We start from the raw sequence: 18,244 nt of genomic DNA on the forward strand, positions 1-18,244 counted from the left end.
TATATTTGCTTCCTAACTGCAGTGGTATTTTCAGCTTGTCCATGGACAGAATTCTGTAGTTGCTTTTAGAGAAAGCTTTCTATCTTTATCATTCCAAATAATTTACTCTATATCATTCTCTAGGGGGAAAAAAAACCCTTTTAGTATACGAAAAAACTAAATCATGGTAAGTTTTGATTCAGAAAAAACTTTTTCCCCCCAAGAAATGTCACATGCTTCTCCATTCGCTCACCCCCTTTGCATTCCTGTAGATTCGGAACAGCTCTTTGTGACAGAGATAGAGAGGTGAATTCAAAATTTATGTCTACTGCTGTAGGTTAAGATTTTTGTTTTGGCTGGAGTAGACCTACTTTCTGCCTTACTTTAGTAGAATAGTTTTGCATTTATTCATTTAAAATTTATAGGGAGAAAAAATTAAGAACGAGGAACTCTTCTGACATGGAGACAAAAATGTAGTGGCTCTTTTTAAACCTTTTTCCAAACCTAAACCTTGCTTTAGATTTCTATACACTTTAGGTGAAATACACATTGTAGCAGGTTGACTGCGTTAGTAACCCTGATGCTTCTTGCCTATTTGCCTGCTCTACCCCATGTAAACTTGCAGTGCCCTTTCATTCTGTGCCGGCATCCTGCTCCATCCCCTTGACTCAGGGTCATGTGATCTGCTCTGCAGCAATGGGATATTGACATATGTGGCACAAACAGAGGCTTAAAAAGTGCTTGTGTGATTGAGTGCCCCACCATGAAAAGGACATGCCTACACTAGTTTGCTGAAGGATAAGATATGTGAAACAGAGCAGAACCATCTCAGGCAAGGCCAACTACAAACAGGAGAGCTGTAGAACTGACCTGTAGCTGACAGCAGATACGGAAACGAGCCCAGTCAAGACCCTATACTGAACAATTTTAGGTTCAGAATTCTGCTGTTAACCATAAGACCTCACAATCAAAGCTAACAGTGTCAAATAAGTATGCTGCCAAGCTCTTTGCCCTGTAAACACCCGAAAACCCACTCAATGGTGAATAGTTAGGGCTCTTCCAAAAAAAATTGACTTATCAAGTCACTGAGCAATTTAAATATTTTCAAAGAAAAAACTTAAAGCTCCACAACATTTTGGAATTATCAGGCTTCATCCTAAATCAAGGACTTTGCTGACAATGGCTATAATACTATTTTAGAATCAATTTTCCATTCATTTCAGAAACACTGATGAGCCAGTGTTTCAGTTTTATGCCCCTTCCTGTAATAAAAGTGGTGACATATTTGGGAAAAAAATTATAGTACTTGGCAAAATAAAGCTACTGAACTTTCCTGATATAAAAATAATTTCTTGTCACTATTTGTAAATACATTTATTGTATTCATGGGCCTATGTTTTCAATTTCATTTAATTTAATTTGTTTATTATACAGCAGGTTCTTATTACTTATCTATTTTACACATGTTGGTGTATACATGTCAATCCCAATCTCCCGGTTCATCCCAGCCCCCACCCCCGCTTTCCCCCCTTGGTGTCCACACGTTTGTTCTCTACATCTGTGTCTCTATTTCTACCTTGCAAACCGGTTCATCTGTACCATTTTTCTAGATTCCACATATATGCGTTAATATGTGATATTCGTTTTTCTCTTTCTGACTTAACTTCATTCTGTATGACAGTCTCTAGGTCCATCCACGTCTCTACAAATGACTTCATGGGCCTATTTTAACAAAGGCTATATTACTATTATATTTTCAAGTATTTGCATTCTTCTTACCACTACCAATTAATCAGAATGGCACATAGTTTACGTGTTTGACCCTCTCAAACTTGAATTATTCTGTTAATGAGATTCACTTGAGTACGGAGACAGCCTCTTGTTAAACTGCTAGCTCTCAAAGAAACTAGCACAATTTGTATACATTGCAAGTGCTTTATAAATATTCAGTGATGATAGTATTTGCTCATGATATGCTCTTAACCCTCATTTTGATCCCACACTAGCAAAGAACCATTTTACGCAAAAGTATTGGAAATCGTTTCATATCTATATGAATTGTGGGATTCTAAATGGAATGGAAGTTTTTGGAGTAACTACACAGCAAAGATGATGCTTCTTCAAAGATTTCTGCTTCCTACCACATGACAACTAGACACATGTTTTTGGTATCAAGAGGAACCCCGTTGTAGAACTATCATCTATGACTTTCCATAGTCCTTTTGGAAATTATTTTATCTTACTATCTTTGGCTGTAAAATGCTTTATGTTTATATCTCACTACTTATCAAGGAAACTAGTCTTAATTTAACTTTAAAATTTCAAGGCTATGCCTTTTTATAGTGCTTTAAGATTTGTAGAAAAAAATCGGATTCAGTCTACCCAACCCTATTCATAATTTTAAAACATTCTCTCTCTTCCCCTTCACTTCTCCAACAGAACTTCCTGTGATTATGGAATGTTCCCTGCACTTTCCAATATGGTAGCCACAAGGCACATGTGGCTTTGAGCACTTCAAATATAGCTAGTGTGACTGAAGAACTAAATTTTAAATTTTATTTAATTGTAATAAATCTAAACTTAAATTTAAATAGCAACACGTGGATACCACACTGGACCATGCCATTCTGGATAACAAGAAGCTAAATCTGTGACACCTGCCCGTGTAGGGCAGCTTCCATTTTTTCATAGAGGCATGTCACTTAGGAGGACACATACTTCATTATTGCAAGGTGAGTATAATGCTTTTTCTTTGAGGTGCAATATCTTCCTATTGATGCCAAAATATTTTCTGTTTTTTTTTTTTTTTGGTAGTGCTAATACACCTGACACTGAAGATTCCGGCAACTAACATTTGTGAAGGGTCCAGTTAAAAAAAGAAATAAATACAATAGTGGAGAAGATTCAGTGCACATATGTATGCCGTCACTTCACACACACGTATACATGCAATACCTTCACCTTTTTATACACATAAACACATGTGTATGTATTCCAAGTGGATTTGACTTTTGATTCTTTGCCAATGCTAAATTCGAACAAATTTGTTACTGCTGAGTTTGTTGTCTACTCATATATCTCCCATGACTAATACGCCACTATAGAAGCTGAAATTCAGGAGAGAATGAAAGTCCAGCAGAGTCAACAGTTATATCAAGCCATCTACTAGCAGTCATATTGTTTTAGTGACCAGATATGGTGAAGTAAATATTCTTGGAGCCAGGCATAACTGACAGAAAACAAATGCAAATATTAAAATGAAGATGCTACTTTATGTCTGAGGGAAGCTGGGTGGTGTGTATATAGAAGTTAGCTGTGAGGGCATCTTACCTTGGCTACTGGTACTACTGCTAAAGCACTTTGAAAATATCTGCTTCATCAGTAGAAGGTAGGTATAATAAATTAGTGGCAGGACACATACTACTTCTTATTCTTGAGCCCTTACTAGACATAGCTAATTAACCATAACCTCAGGGCTTCATAATCCTTTGATACCACATACTAGGCATTACTTATCAATAGGAGATAAAACCTGTTTAGCTTCCCAGGTATTAGTGTGACTTATTTAGTTTAAAGTACCCTATATATTCAAGGCTTATAACAAACTTCCTCTATATAAAGAGTAAAGAAGAATTTGTTTTCCCATAGACAGAATCATGTTTTTCTTCTGCTGAAGCCTCTTCTCCTCATTCCCAGCCACTACTATCACTCCTGAGCATTTCTCCTCGCCATTAATCTGACACAAGCCATGCTAAGGAGGCATTTTGAAAGATGTCCCTGGAAGCCTCAAGATTGTCTCTGGACCTAAAATTAAGATGGATCATTATCCTTAATCCTCAGCATCCTTAGATACTATCTTGCTTTTTCTTGCACAGAAGTTTATGCTGTAGTAAATTTCTTCCCCCTTGAGAATAGACGGCGGCTCTATCCATAAACGATCCCCACATCCCCACCCCCGCCCCGACAATATATTTCTTTTATGTCACGAGATTCAGACAACCTCTTAGATTTTGTGGGCTGACGTCACTGAATCTGCCTTGGACCATATGCCCATCCCTTGCTCATGATTCTGTTCACCAGCACAGACCCACGTGATCTCTCTTTCCAAATAGATACTTCCTTTTATTGTAGGAAGAAGCAACAAAGGCAAATACTCAATGGCTTAGTCTCTCTGTAGAATTATTAATGAAACTTTTCAGATACTGTCAATTATTATGCTGCCTCCATATTACAGAAATGAAGTACAAAATTATCAACTCGAATTCCCACAGAATTTCACTAAAGAAATTCTGAAAACCATTTAATCTCCACCCTCCACTTTCTTCACTTTAGTTATGTGCAAGTACACAGGGCTACAAATTCACCCTACGAGTAAATGTATGTGATTCGCAAATCTAGAAAAACAAACAAACAAAATCAGCTAATAGAAAAGTTTTGGAAACCTACATCTTGTAGCTTTAGAAGCTACCTATAAACTGGAAGGCTCAACGTCAGATTCTTTTTATTTTGGGGGTTAAATATATCTCATTGGTATACTTTTGTGCAAGACAAGTTTATGTGGGTTGGAAATTAGAGAAATGGTAAACAGAAATTCAAGATGCAACTATCTGGAGAATGCAAGCTAAGAAGTAAACAGTGTATATGTTTAGAGACCATCTATGCAGAGCTAAATTTATCCAAATGACTAAAAGGCCCGCATTTAATTCAATAACTCATAAAATCCCTTTATACCAAGAGATAGTGCATGCCAATTATCTATATTTCTTTAAAATCTAGAAGTATTTCTTTTTTTTTTTTTTTTTTTCTTTTTTGATCCACACTGCCTTGAACTTCATTCCAGGGAGTGTGACCAGAGACACAGAATCCACAGTGATTCACGTAAAGAGAATGACTATCAGGGGCTTTGTCTGTGTCTCAGGCTCTAGGTAAAAGAGAATTCCATGATTCATTCAACAAACACTTAGGTGCCTGCTTTTAACCAGACCCTGAGGGGACAGTGGGAACAAGACAGAAACGGCCCCAGGACACAGGGCTGCTCATAACCCAGTACAGGAGTGCTATGGCCAACATCAGTGGGGAAAGAATCCGTTTGGATGAAAACTTAAAAATGGACACAAAGCTAGATGAAATTCTTTGTGTGAGTTTATTTGTCCTCTTTCATTAATCTAAGAAGTTCAGTTGGGGTGCCAAGTCACCCATTTGGATTGGGCGTGAGGTGGACTACACACTTGAGTCTATTCTGAAAGGGACACCATCTACAGAACCCTTCTAAGACGTGGAGCTCTGCTACAGCCTTTCTGATCTTCATCATGCCTCTGAATAGTCCACATCCATTAATTAAGCTTCTGGGCTTCCTCCAGAAGCAAGGTCTGTTCCTTAGCATCTCCACATACCAAGCAACCTGTGCACCAGTCAGACTTACCCAGTGACCAAGGGGTCCAGGTCTGCCTGGGACTTTCCAGTTTTAGCTCAGAAAATCTCACATCCCAGGAAGTCCCTCATTCACAGGCAAACTTGGACAAGTGGTCACCTTTAGATCTAGGACTATGTGGCTTTCATCTAACCTAGTTAGCACAGGTTGCTCCATGAGCTACAGAAAAGTCTTTCCTTTCTTCCTATGTTATAGGCAATACTATATATTTATTTGCTCTTACTTTTCCTCTTAATACACTGCCAGCATGTGGTTTTCTTTTCTTCTTATCCCTTTGTCTAGAATTCTTCCAGCAGCTTAAACAGACTCCAGCAAAGCATCCATCTGATGCATGCATAAGATTCAAGCCATTTCTGTTTAATCATGTCACTGCCCTAGAGTGACATATACGTGGTAACCAGCATATTATTTATACTTCCTGGCTCTGCAATTGTTTTTAATGGAAAATTCTTTTTCAGTTATCCAGCCTTGCAATTAAATAATTTTGAATGAAAAAAAGAAAAGCATACATTTGAAAGCCTTCTTTTTTCTTTTACATCTTTACTGGAGTATAATTGCTTTACAATGTTGTGTTAGTTTCTGCTTTATAACAAAGTGAATCAGCTATACGTATACATATATCCTCATATCTCCTCCCTCTTGCATCTCCCTCCCACCCTCCCTATCCCACCCCTCTAGGTGGTCACAAAGCACTGAGCTCATCTCCCCATGCTATGCGGCTGCTTCCCACTAGCTCTCTATTTTGAAAGCCTTTAAGTCAGAAGTAGGAAGGCGATGCCTTACCATCTCTCGACATTCCTAGGGCAAGACACTTCTGCAGTCGGCAGTGTTGGCAACGGTTTCTGTTGGTTCTGTCAATTAAACAGTTTCTCTGCCTCGGGCAGGAGTAAGAGGCATTGTTCTGCTGGCTCCTTCTAAAGAATCCCTAGAGGGAGAAAGAGAATGGGAGGGAGATAAATTTATAAGAAGCGACCATTAACAGAGATGATAGCTACATTTTCTACAGTGAATGTCGTTAACTGAGTTCACTTTTTAAAATTCTTTGGCTACCTCTCCTTGGACTGCTTACAGATGTTTCTACTGGGGAAAATTTGGACTCTCTGCAGAGATATGAAGGTATCATTCATTCATTCATTCAATCAATGTGTACTAAAGACATCTGTGATGTTCTATGCAAAGTAAAATAGAATAGAGTTCCTGCCCCCAGAGAGCAGTGGGAAGGGAGTGGCAGAGGAGAGTGTCACGTATGACAAAACTTCATGGGGACAGTAACACAGGAGTGTGTCAAGTGCTGTGGGAGTGAGAAACTCTGGGTACTGAGTAGTGTGGGTTCCATATGCGCCACTATCTTCCTAGTTTCGAAGATGCATTTTTATCCATTTGGAAATTTTTGTATTTGGCCAGAATGTATCTGGAAGGTTGTTTTTCTAAGCAGTGATGTACCTTAGAGTCAACCACATCTTTGAATAAAGGAAATATGGTATAAAAACTGCTCAGTAGAAAACAGACAATAAGTAAAAGCTGAATGAATGCTCTCTGCTTGGCCTCAGGCTGTAGCGATCTAGGAGGTCTTCATGCAAGTACGTTTAGGTCCTTCTGGTACAAAATGAACTGCCTTGGACCATACATCACCCTTATAAATAAACCCACAGCTGAGTCGATTATTTTTTTAATTCTTTGGATACCGCCCACCTTAGTTCTCTTACCAAAAATCCTACTGGGGTAAATAAACATTTTCTCCAGAGATATGAAAGTATCCTTCACCCATTCATTCCCCTATTTAATTAGTTTCCCTCATCACTCCTTGTCCTTGAATTACAATACAGCAAAAGCGCAAAGTGCTACAAACAAAGCAGTGATCTACAAATAGATTTACCAAGATAAATTTTAGGAAAAGATATCCTGTACTATCATCTCTCGGAAGGAGGAAGCCTAGAAAAGGTCCAGGATGGTCACGCAATGCCCATCTCGCTGAGAGGCCTGGAAGAGGTCACTTGACTTCTGTCAAACAGTTTCCTCAACTATCAATGGGAGGATAGTGCAGGGCTGGGACTAGGGTGAGACGGGTGAGGCAATCACATTGGTCACACATTTAAGGGTTGCCAAAAGATGTGGTACTCAGGATAAACATTTTAACACTGATTTTACATGTTACAAATCAACATTAATGCAAACTCCCCAAAAGTTTACATAAAAACAGAATTAAAATTATCAATTTTCCTTTTGCCTCAGGCTTCCATATGGCTTGGCAAGGCACTGTAACAGAGAGCTTGGCCAACCTTATGAAAAGCCTCAGAAAGGGATGAGTGGCCAAGTACCTCCTTAGAGAGGAGTGCCAATTGGTTTTGTGGCTGTAATCCTCAAGCCATTCAACAACAAGAGCTAGTTTTGCCCCCACAGATCCATGCGTCTTATTTATTTAATGAACCAGTGGTGGCAAAATAAGATATCCAATTGGCCAGTTTGTATGAACTCATGGAGCCCTTAAACAAGAGATCCCATCTAAGCCCCCAGAGGTTGAAATGATGTACTTCATATACTGTGAAAGCTGTCAGAAGGCATAACCTCAGCTCATCGGTCTTGATTGAAGATGACTTGGAATTTACATTTTACAAGAGAATTGTGTGGTTTTTACCTAAGGATACTCTTAAGTGCCACTTAGCAAAGGAGTTGACAGAAGAGACTTTTTTGAAGTCACAGCTACAGCCCTAATTTAAGGCCAATTTGACATTAATTGTGAGACATTTCTTGCTTATCTGTTGCTCATTACTGCAAATGAGGTTTCTGGCATGAAAAAGAGATTTCGTTTTAAATTTTTATTGGATGAAAAGGAACTTGAATAAGTGCACAAGCGGAAATGATGTTATTTAAAATGGGTGGTTTATGTTGATCTGAAAACAGTATTATGAAAATTCAGAGGTTGATACTAAATGTGCTGACATTGATATCTTAGTCTGAGCAGAATTTCTTGAGTTTGCTATTTGGAGAAAAATGTAGCATATTTACAGATGTGGGTTTTTCCATGAAATAAAAAGAAGTTGTGTGGTGTACAGTATCATTTTGACTAAAACCTCAGAATATGCTTCAAAATGACAGCATAAGTTCTTTGATCCTGGATTGCTTCTTTAAATAGAAAAGATGACAGGAGCCTAAATACTCGTTCTTGACTATTGACCTGTTGGAATATATTTGTTCAGTAGTTAAATCTTTTTTGGAAATCACTGCTTAAAATGTTTAGTTCCTTAACATGACCATAGCCTCATACTTTGAAAACAGACATTTTCTAAATACGGCTTTATACAATGAAACACAAAACATTTCCACTTTGACACTGAGCTACAAAACATTTTTTCATGGGTACTGTGTAAACTAGACCAGAGCTCTTAAACTTGCATAATAAACCAACACGGTGGAAGTGATTTCACTGGAGAGGTGTCTGATTCCAAAATTATTAGTATTTAGGGGAATTCCCTGATGGTCCAGTTGCTAAGACTCTGTGTTTCCACTGCAGGGGGCATGGGTTCAATCCCTGGTTGGGGGAATAAATCCTGCACGCCACGTGGCATGGCCAAAAAAATAAAAAATAAGTTAAGAAAAAGAAAACAAAATTATTAGTGTTTATGAAGAAAACTGTTTGTCTATCTGCCCAGAGGAAGTAATAACTTATTCTAGAAGGGTAAAAAATTGCTGATTCGTAATTTTGCTTTAACGTGTCTTGTGATAAGTTGAAAAATTTGCATTAAGGTGAATAACATGCAATTCTTAATTATAGGTCTGCAGAAGAACAGAATACAAGGCACATCTCATGATGTTCAAAGATGGATTACTGCTAATCACCTCTAAAGCCAGTCAGTATGTTAATGGGTTAGGACATTTCATGTTATTCTGCCCCCTCTGCATCCCTCCCCTACTTTATTCTCATTTAGTCCTTTTTCTTTTCTTCCCTCCAGTTTCAATTCCAGGAATCATAATTTTTGAGACTATTATGAAGACACTGCCAATTTTTCACATAGTATGACTATCTGAGTTATAGTACGTTTTGTTTCATTTATATCTGAATGTCTTATAAGATTAAAGTTTGTTCTTAGAATTTTTGATTGTGCCGCATCTCCTTCAGTTTACTGACCTTAAATTAATGATTCACTTTGCTTGCATCTTTGATCAAAAATATAATTGCTTTTGCCAATAACTTTGCCAGTCTATCGCTTTCCCCTCCTGGACTATGTCTGCATTTCATTTGTTCTGGTTACATACTGCCCTTTAAAATTGCAGAACTGTTTTCATTTCCCCCTTGATATTTAGTCTCTCACCCTTTCTTTCCTTCTAAGGATTAAATTTAAACATTTACTCTTAAGTTTCAAATTTCTCTTATTTCAGATTAAGTCTATGTTAACTGCTATTCCTCCAGCTTTGTGTTTTAAAAATCAACTTGCTCATAGGAATTAGTCTGTCTTTGGAAGAATTGGTTGGATTTGTTGTGGAGGAGAACACTAGACTGAGCATGAAAAACAGAGAAAGAAACATGCTTTTGGCCATGTTCTTTCACTAACTAGATTAGTGACATGGGCCATATGACATAATCTCGTTTAGACCTCAGGATCTCATTGATGAAGTTGGGGCAGATGATTTTTAACTGATCAGAGATTATCTGCTCCACTTTTAACATTCCATGCTTCCAGTTTTCTTTTATTTTTCTGGAACATGAGAATAAAGGATGGTCACATGCATATTGCAACTGCTATCTCGACGGCTTTCTCAAGCAAATAAATAAATACATGGCCATTAGCTTATAATCTTTATTTTAACCTTTCATATTGATATAAATGTGATGGAGTTTACTGGACACAAAACTGTTAAAACAGTAAATCAGTATTTATAGCTCTGTAAATGTGAATAATTGAAGCTTTTAAATGTTAATCCATTTTTAAGCACCTGCTGATGAGTTAGACAATGACAAAAACGTAAAAGGCCAAAGAACAGAAAATCAACCCACCCACCCACCAAGCAAGAATTCCTCAGTGTCAGCAGCAGGCACAAGAATTCTTTAGCAGGCCTTTCAAAAGGTGTCACCTCTTGCACTGTGAAGTACACAGATGCCTGAGGCAAACGTGGATGCTGTTGGCAGTACTGAGTTAAAGTCCCATACCTTGCAGCCTTCACACGTGATGACTCCGTAGTGGATCCCAGAGGATTTATCGCCACAAATTTTGCATGGTATCACTTCAATTTGTGCTGAAAGGGGAAAACAGACATTTTTGAGCTTACGGAGTTGTTTTCTTTTCGCCCTCCGATCTCCCTTCCCACCTCTCCCCGCCATGGCTCAGTGTTTGAAGACACTAGGATGGGGGTGGGGCTGTGAGATCACCCACTTCTATTTGAACGGCCCCCAGCTGCTTCTTCTAAGTAAAGGGCATCCATTTACCATTGTTTGTTTTATTTTCCTCAAACTAAAAAATATAACCAGGGACCAGAAGCTTTCTAAACTTTGGCTTTCACTGTTTTCTCCTTTTTTTGAACTTGACCTTCATGTAGTGTGACTTAAAAATCCCTTGAACCTGTGGCTTTGGTTTTCTTATTTTGCACTTCAAACATTAAGTCACTGAGAATGATCACATTGCCTTATTTCAATATTATTTTACATAAGTAAATAAGGGAAACTGGAAGGGGTGGAGGTGACTTTATACATTAAGTGGTTGGATGATTACTTGTGAAAATGGCAATGATGAATCAGTTCAATATTTATTAAGCATCTATATATCCACTAAAATAATAAAGGTTGTTGACACAAGATAAGATATACTAATGACACTAATAATTTAATAAAACTAAATGAATACATGGCGATATCAGGGGAAAAATAATAAAGCATATGGGTACTATTACTTCAATAGGAACTGAAATAACTTCATTGGAGATGAAGACATTCTGATTTTGAATATTGTGTAGGAAGTACAAGGCAAAAGGCATTTCTGCAAGCAGAATGGAATGAAGGAGGCCCCGGATGATTGTGGCTTGTGATCGCTGAGACAAGCAACTTGGTTCTAATGGAAACTTGGGCCATGTGGTTGGATAGAGGGAATGATGTCAGATTATCAAGATCTTGGGAGTTAGGCAGAGGAATTTTCACCTGACATCACTGGCCATAAGGAATCAAAGAAGTGAATGAAGAATTGATGAAAGTGATGGTTTGGGTAATTTAGAAAGGTGAGTTTGGCAGGTTAACCAGACACAAATGGAAACTAACTAAAAGACTATTCCTAACCTGGGTGTTAGGAGCTGAAGGTGTGAGTTACATCGGTGGCAGGATAAATGGAGAGGAAGAAGCAAACAGAAAGACAGCTCAATGGAAGAGGTGAGAAGATAAAAGAAAGAAAGGATACAGAGGTGGAAATTGATGAAGAATCAAAGGTGACTTCTAGCTTCCCAGCCTTGGGTGTAAGATTAAATAGTAGGTTTGACATACATGGTTGGTTGGTAAGCTAACTCCTTTGTGGAATATGGTGAGGCACAGGATTTCCATTTTGCACGTGTGCAATTTGGTGTCATGTCTTGTAGACACCCGTGTATAGAATCTCTTGGAAAGATGATTTTAAGCCATCAGCTTTGAGGTTATGGATGAATCCATGATATAAACTTTATTTAGAATGTAGTAATTCCTACGTCACTGATAGTATTCTCAGTGTTGTTAAAATTATACACAGTAGGAAGATCTGCTATTCCTTCTCCCAATTTAAAATAATTATGCAAAATATGCTTCAAAATGCTTTATACATCAATCTGCCACTTGGATGCTTTTCTACAGTTTCTCACCCTTGAATATACAAAACAAATAAATGCAAGACATAACCCTCTTTTTATTGTTTTCATTAAAAAACTAATACTTAGCTTTAGGGGAGCACATTAAATTTTGTTTAAATTAAATATTTCGCAGTAAGTTCAAATCATCTTTATAAGCAAAAAATTCAGTTATGTCCCTATTTTTCATATGAGAAAACTGAGGATACAGGTGGTTAATGACGCCTTTGAGGTGACTCGGGAAATGATGATGGGCAATTAGCTGATTTTCCTGAGCTTTCATTCAGTAACCGTTTCTCTGCTTCTCACAAAGATAAAATACAAATACAATTTTGAATTCCTATATTATTCCAATAGCACCAGTTAAAGAGATAATGATAAAAATATCAGGAGAAGAGACAAATTCAACTAAAATACTTATTAGAATAAGTGTTTCTATTTGCTTCTGATTTTATGTATGAACTAGGATTTGTCTTCAAAATTGTGGGATATGAAAAAAATGTGAGATTTGATGTCACTCTATTCTGTTCTGTCACCCTGGATTCCAGTACCTGATCTGTTAATGATTGGGCCTATGACCAAGAAAAAGATCTCTGATCTTGTTTTCTGGTTTGTAAAGCTTAGCTGACAAACTTCATAGAGGTGTGAGGATTAAATGAGATATTTTATGTGGAAGTACCCTGAAAAGAGTAAAGAGCTACAAAATGTCAATCTTCATCATCACCATCAAAAACATCATTATTTCTGATGTTTTTGGACAAAAAATATGACAAGCCACATTATTATTCCTTTATTAAAAAATCTAATCATTAAAAAACCCAAACAAATGACACTATAAGCTTTTTGTACCAGGTTTTGTCTTTTTTTTTTTTTCCAGTGTAACCTTTCCAACTGTGGATTTTTTACAATGATTGCAAAATTGACTAAAAATCCCAGGTATCCATTGTACAGTTGTTAGGTTTATATGATATTAAGTCAGAGGTGCTCTTTGCATAAATTACTCCCCAGGGAGTAACTTACACATGGGGAGAATCTGCTTCAATAAGTTCTTAATTATAAAATGATCTAAGTCTAAAGGAAATGAAAATAGAGGTAATTTGCCCCCTGGGGTGTGAGAAGATGTTCTGGAAAGCCACAAAGGTTATCTTACACAACTTCGGAAATACAAATGGGATAAGGAATGATTCGATAGAGCATCTGCATATTTATACATATTTATAATTCTAGCTCAACATGTAATCCTGAAGAACCATAAACATTTTAACGGTATCTTTAAAGAGAAAGAAGTCACTTAAAAGTGTGTATGTGTAAGCCTGTTGTGTGGGAAGGGGTTATCAGTTTGGAAAATCTATGACCATTTTTACCTACTATGGCAGAATAGATCATCTGAGGTTTATTATAGGTGAATATAAATTTAAATAATTTAAAGTACGAATCCTTTTCCTTTTCTCTCGTTTAAAATAAACTGCTTCTGAGCTACAGATTCACAGTTCACACTATGTATTTTATAAAGCACATCTTCAAGGCAGGGTATTTCAGACACTAATTACGACAACACATCACATTATTGCTCCAATGTTTGCCATTTCTAAATGTCTTGCCATTACACCAGTCATTGTTTCCTGTGCGATTGTCTTTCGGTGACTGCAGATCTAGAGACAAGCTATTTATCGTGGCTTCAAACTGAACGTCTAGGGAGGATTTGGTGGCTTGGACCTCACCAGCTGTGACAATGAAGGTGCTAGAGGCTGAGGAGGGAGTTCAACTTCCATACTTTTGCTGGACTCATAGATTAATTCAACAATAGCCTCTGTGAGACGAATTTAAACGGGCTGCAGTGCCCTGAGAGATGGCTTGAGATGTGCTCATTTATCAGGTTTTCAATTTCTTATATCGTCCTTTCTCTTACATTTTTCTATTGGTAAGCCTTTGTGGAGACTGTAGTTAATTTTTATTTACCAATTAAATTTTTTTGTTTATAAAAGCAATCATATATTGTTTATTTGGAAATGATATTCTTATAGCATCAAAGAGTGTCAGGGAAGATTTAAAATAATTTGATGTTTTACTTCATATTAGAATAATTCATGAAGCACAACTAACTTAATATCCCCTGATTTGGCAGGCAGGTCCTATTCAACGATTGCAGGGTAGTAATCCAAATTTGTCTCCCTCTTTGAAGACGGCAGTTCTCACCCTGGAGTACTCCTGAAGGCCCTTCCTTGCTGAGGGGCCCTTAACACAGCATCACACAAAGCCACCATGCTTTTCATTCTCCCTGCTTCTCAAAATATACATATCTTTAGTTCTACTCCTTCAGAAGCCCCAGCTGTGACACCAGGTATCAAGGTTAAATAAACTAATCCGGGCTAATGCGTTAACTAGAAAATGAATCACTTTGATTCATCAAAATACCTTAACTGTTAAAAGCATCCGTAAGGAATGGTAGTAATAATGGACCTTTTACGTACTTTCTGGTTGGTGGAAACATTTTTGACTGTGTGAGCTCCTGTGGCTCTCCTTTCTTACCATTCCAACTCTTATACCTCAGCCCGGCCATTTTTATATTCTGGCCATTTTAAATCCATTGAGGACAGAGTCCAGGTCATACTTCTTTTAAAATATTTTCTATGGAGCCTGAAAGAGAATTCTTATAACTCCTTAAAGCAATAGTCCTAATTTTCTTTCCTTCAGTAAAACCAAAAGATTTGACACTCCCTTTTATGAAAGAGGCTTTAAGTAATGCTGATTTTCCATATTTGGGGTGAGGAGAAGAAATCAAAATCTCAAGGCTGGAGTGGATATGTATTTTGAAAAAGGCCCCCTGGTGATCCTGATATGATAAAAGGCTCGCATTGAGAATTAAATGAATCAGATTATTAACAAGGAATTCTCTGTAGCACGTAAGCCACCCGCAAAGGAAATAAGATCCTGGGATAAGGCCAGAATCTGAAAATACTAAGGAGTGACCAGTAGTTCTCTCTCTGTTTCCTGGCTTTTGTTTGGGGGCTATACTTGCAGCACCTTTTGTTTTCTTAAGGGAAATATGAAGCATCTACCCATAACCAGGATAACTCCCATTCCTGGACACTGGGTTTGCCTGCCAGTTCCTCCTTCCCAGAATTTTACAGTTATGCTAAAAGTGGGCAGTGCGGGAAGAACTCTTAATGTCTGAGTGAAGCACAATTTGCATATGTAAAAGTTTCCAATACAGATGACTATTTTGGTTAAAAATCTCTTTGCAGATGGTCTCAGTAGCCCAAGTTGTATCTCCTACTTAGATTGTATCTCATGTATCATTTGTGGCAAATCTGAATTAAAATCCCTGTTTGTATTCTTTTCCTCTCTCATTGGCAGATTAAGTATCTACCTCTATTAGGTACAAAACTTTACGATATCACATAGCAACAGCCCCAAAAGATGAAGCAGGTATTCCTGAGATCTGGTTCCACTGTAACTTTGATTTATCAGAAAATAGCTCCAAGATTGGGGTGGGATGAAAGTGTGGAAAAATGAGACCCTCAGGAAAAAAGTAAAAGTCTTTGAGCCTTTGCCCTTGTACCATGTTATGCGGTTAATTTGAAAAGATTCCAGATATTGGATCAGGTTTGTGTTCTCGTTTATCTCATCAGGGCACAGAGTATCTTAATCCCAGCATCCTGCTTAAATACCAAATATAGTGCATGAAATTCAGTGTACTCTAATTCCTACTGGAATGCCCTCACATCTATCAGTATTTGGGGTCACTCTTTCTTCTCAAGCTCTTCTCTGTAGTATTCAGGGTGGTGGTCTGTGTGAACTTTCTGTTCTATTCAGTTGATAGACAGCTTCTGAATGATCTAAAGATACCACTTATTTTTATATCACTATAATTCCCTACACTGTATATCACTGGAAACTACAGTAAGAAAAAAAAAATTACTATCATAAGATAATGGCAAAAAATGATTTTTTCCAAAGGCATAATTGGTAGGATTATCATGAAGGGAGTTGATTTATCTTTTGCATATTAGCATTTACCCCTAAAGAGTTGCTTGCTTACTCTGACTCCCCAGAAGAGTGAAACAACAGAGAATGAGACCAACGAAGACCAACAGAGAACAAGGACAGAAATTAGTATTATCATTAGTAGCATTACTGATGATAAGTTAAATATCCCCCTTGGAAGCAAAGCAAATCACTTTTGTAAGTCGTGGTGGTTTTAAACTCATAATTTTTGAATTAATTCCCATTAAGTACATCTTGTCCTGTCAAAGTGTTAATTATAATGAGATAATGTGTGTGTAGGACCTGACATCATTCAGGTTGAAAGCAGTTAATGTCTCCCATGACCACTCACAGTGTGGTCTGTAGACCAGTTGCATCGGCAGGACCTGTGAGCATGTTAGAAATGCAGACTATCAAGACTTGCCCAAGCCAACTGCATCAGAATTTGCTTTGAAACAAGCTCCCAGGGCAGTATTCAAATTTGATAAGAAATGTTCTATGATGTCCAGGTAATTACAGTTTTAGCTACTATGAGAATTGATGGAATTTTTAATTTCGCTGGCATTACGGGAAATAAAAAACTTTACAGGATTCTGGAAAAGCAGATTCTGCTATTGTCTTTTAGGCATTTCTCTTTTGTTCAAAAGGCAGTAAGACAATTGAAGGGTTAGTTAAAAAAAAAAACTCTGGTCATTAATTGCCAAGGCAGAAGAAAGAGAAGCCAGGGTATTCCCAGAAACATCTTGCGTTACTGTAATGAACATCCAGTGTACCGGTTTCCTTTGCAGATTTAATGGCTGTCAGCTGTGCCTACATCTTCTTCATGTTACAACACTGCATGGCAGTGTGTCCCCCCTCTTCTGTGGACTCCCTCTTGGGGTTCTGGATGCTAGCTCACTCTCTGGATCCTCAGTGTGAAAAAGCCTCTCTTGAGAAGATTAAAAAACAGTTTTTCTATTTTAGAAATGGAATTGCACCAAGTTTTCTTCTTTTGTTAAATCTAAGAAGGTCAAACAGTGTTTGAAACAGAAATGAACTCATTTCAGCTAGCCATGGTAATTCTGGAAATGAAACATTTGGAATGCTGCCCCGTCTCACGGAAGCCGATTAGTTAACATAGAGTTCAATAGTCATGATGGATACTCATCACATTCCTCTCCTCTATCATAGTGCTGTCTTGAGATCTGCTACTCAAAGTGTGGTCCCTGACCATCACACTGACATGGCTTCGGTGCTTGATAGAAATGTGGGCACTTAGGTCCTACCCTAGACCAACATAATCAGAATCTGTACTGTAAGAGAACCTCTGTGATGCAGAGTAAAATTTGAGAAGTTCTGGAAGAGAGAAAGGAAAGACCTTCTACAATTTAACTCTCAGGGTATCTGCCCTCAAGCTCCAACTCTCTGTGAAGACAACTTTATATAAGAAAAAAAGACATGCATCCTCTTTGATAGCTAATTCTTCCAGTTATAAAAAGAAGAAAACAGCAGTTGTTGTGCTGCAGTGAAAAAACTTGTCTCTCTTTAGTTCCTTAATTTGTTTCTGAACCCCTTTCTCTAGTCTCCATTTAGCTGAAAACTTCAATAGGAAATTCAAGTTTATGCAGCACCACCTTCACTGAAGGAGGGCAGGGATGGAGAAACTCCACACATCAGGTCACACAGATGATTCAGAGTGAACAGGCAGAGTTAATTCTCTGGAGAAAAAATCAAAAGAGCAAAAAAGCCTCTTTTTAGAAGATGAAAAAATACAGCTTTTCTATGTTAAAAATCTAATTGCATTAAGAGAATGAAGAGACAAGTCACAGACTGAGAGAAAATATTGTAAAACACATATCTGATAAAGGACTTCTATGCAAAATATTCAAAGAGCTCTTAGACTTCAAAAACTGGGCAAAAGATCAAAACTGACACCTCACCAAAGAAGATATATGGACAGAAAATAAGTATATGAAAAGATGCTCAATGTCATATTATATTAGGGAATTACAAATTAAAACAACACACTTGTTAGAATGACTGAAATCTAAAAAAAACTGACAATACCAAATG

At 37.5% G+C, this 18,244-nt stretch overlaps 1 protein-coding gene across 1 annotated transcript in view; it reads right to left on the reverse strand.

The window, feature by feature from the left end:
- Positions 1–18,244, reverse strand: part of RORB (RAR related orphan receptor B) — a gene marked incomplete at both ends in the record, with an annotated part of 62,032 nt that overhangs the window by 38,996 nt on the left and 4,792 nt on the right. Inside the window, 2 exons of the mRNA XM_082657056.1 lie at positions 6,194–6,335; positions 10,557–10,642. Coding sequence (XP_082513182.1) covers positions 6,194–6,335; positions 10,557–10,642 — 228 coding nt within the window. The remainder of the gene's footprint in view (positions 1–6,193; positions 6,336–10,556; positions 10,643–18,244) is intronic.

Source organism: Grampus griseus, assembly GCF_964374135.1.
Source record: "Grampus griseus genome assembly, chromosome: 6".
NCBI lineage: Eukaryota > Metazoa > Chordata > Mammalia > Artiodactyla > Delphinidae > Grampus > Grampus griseus.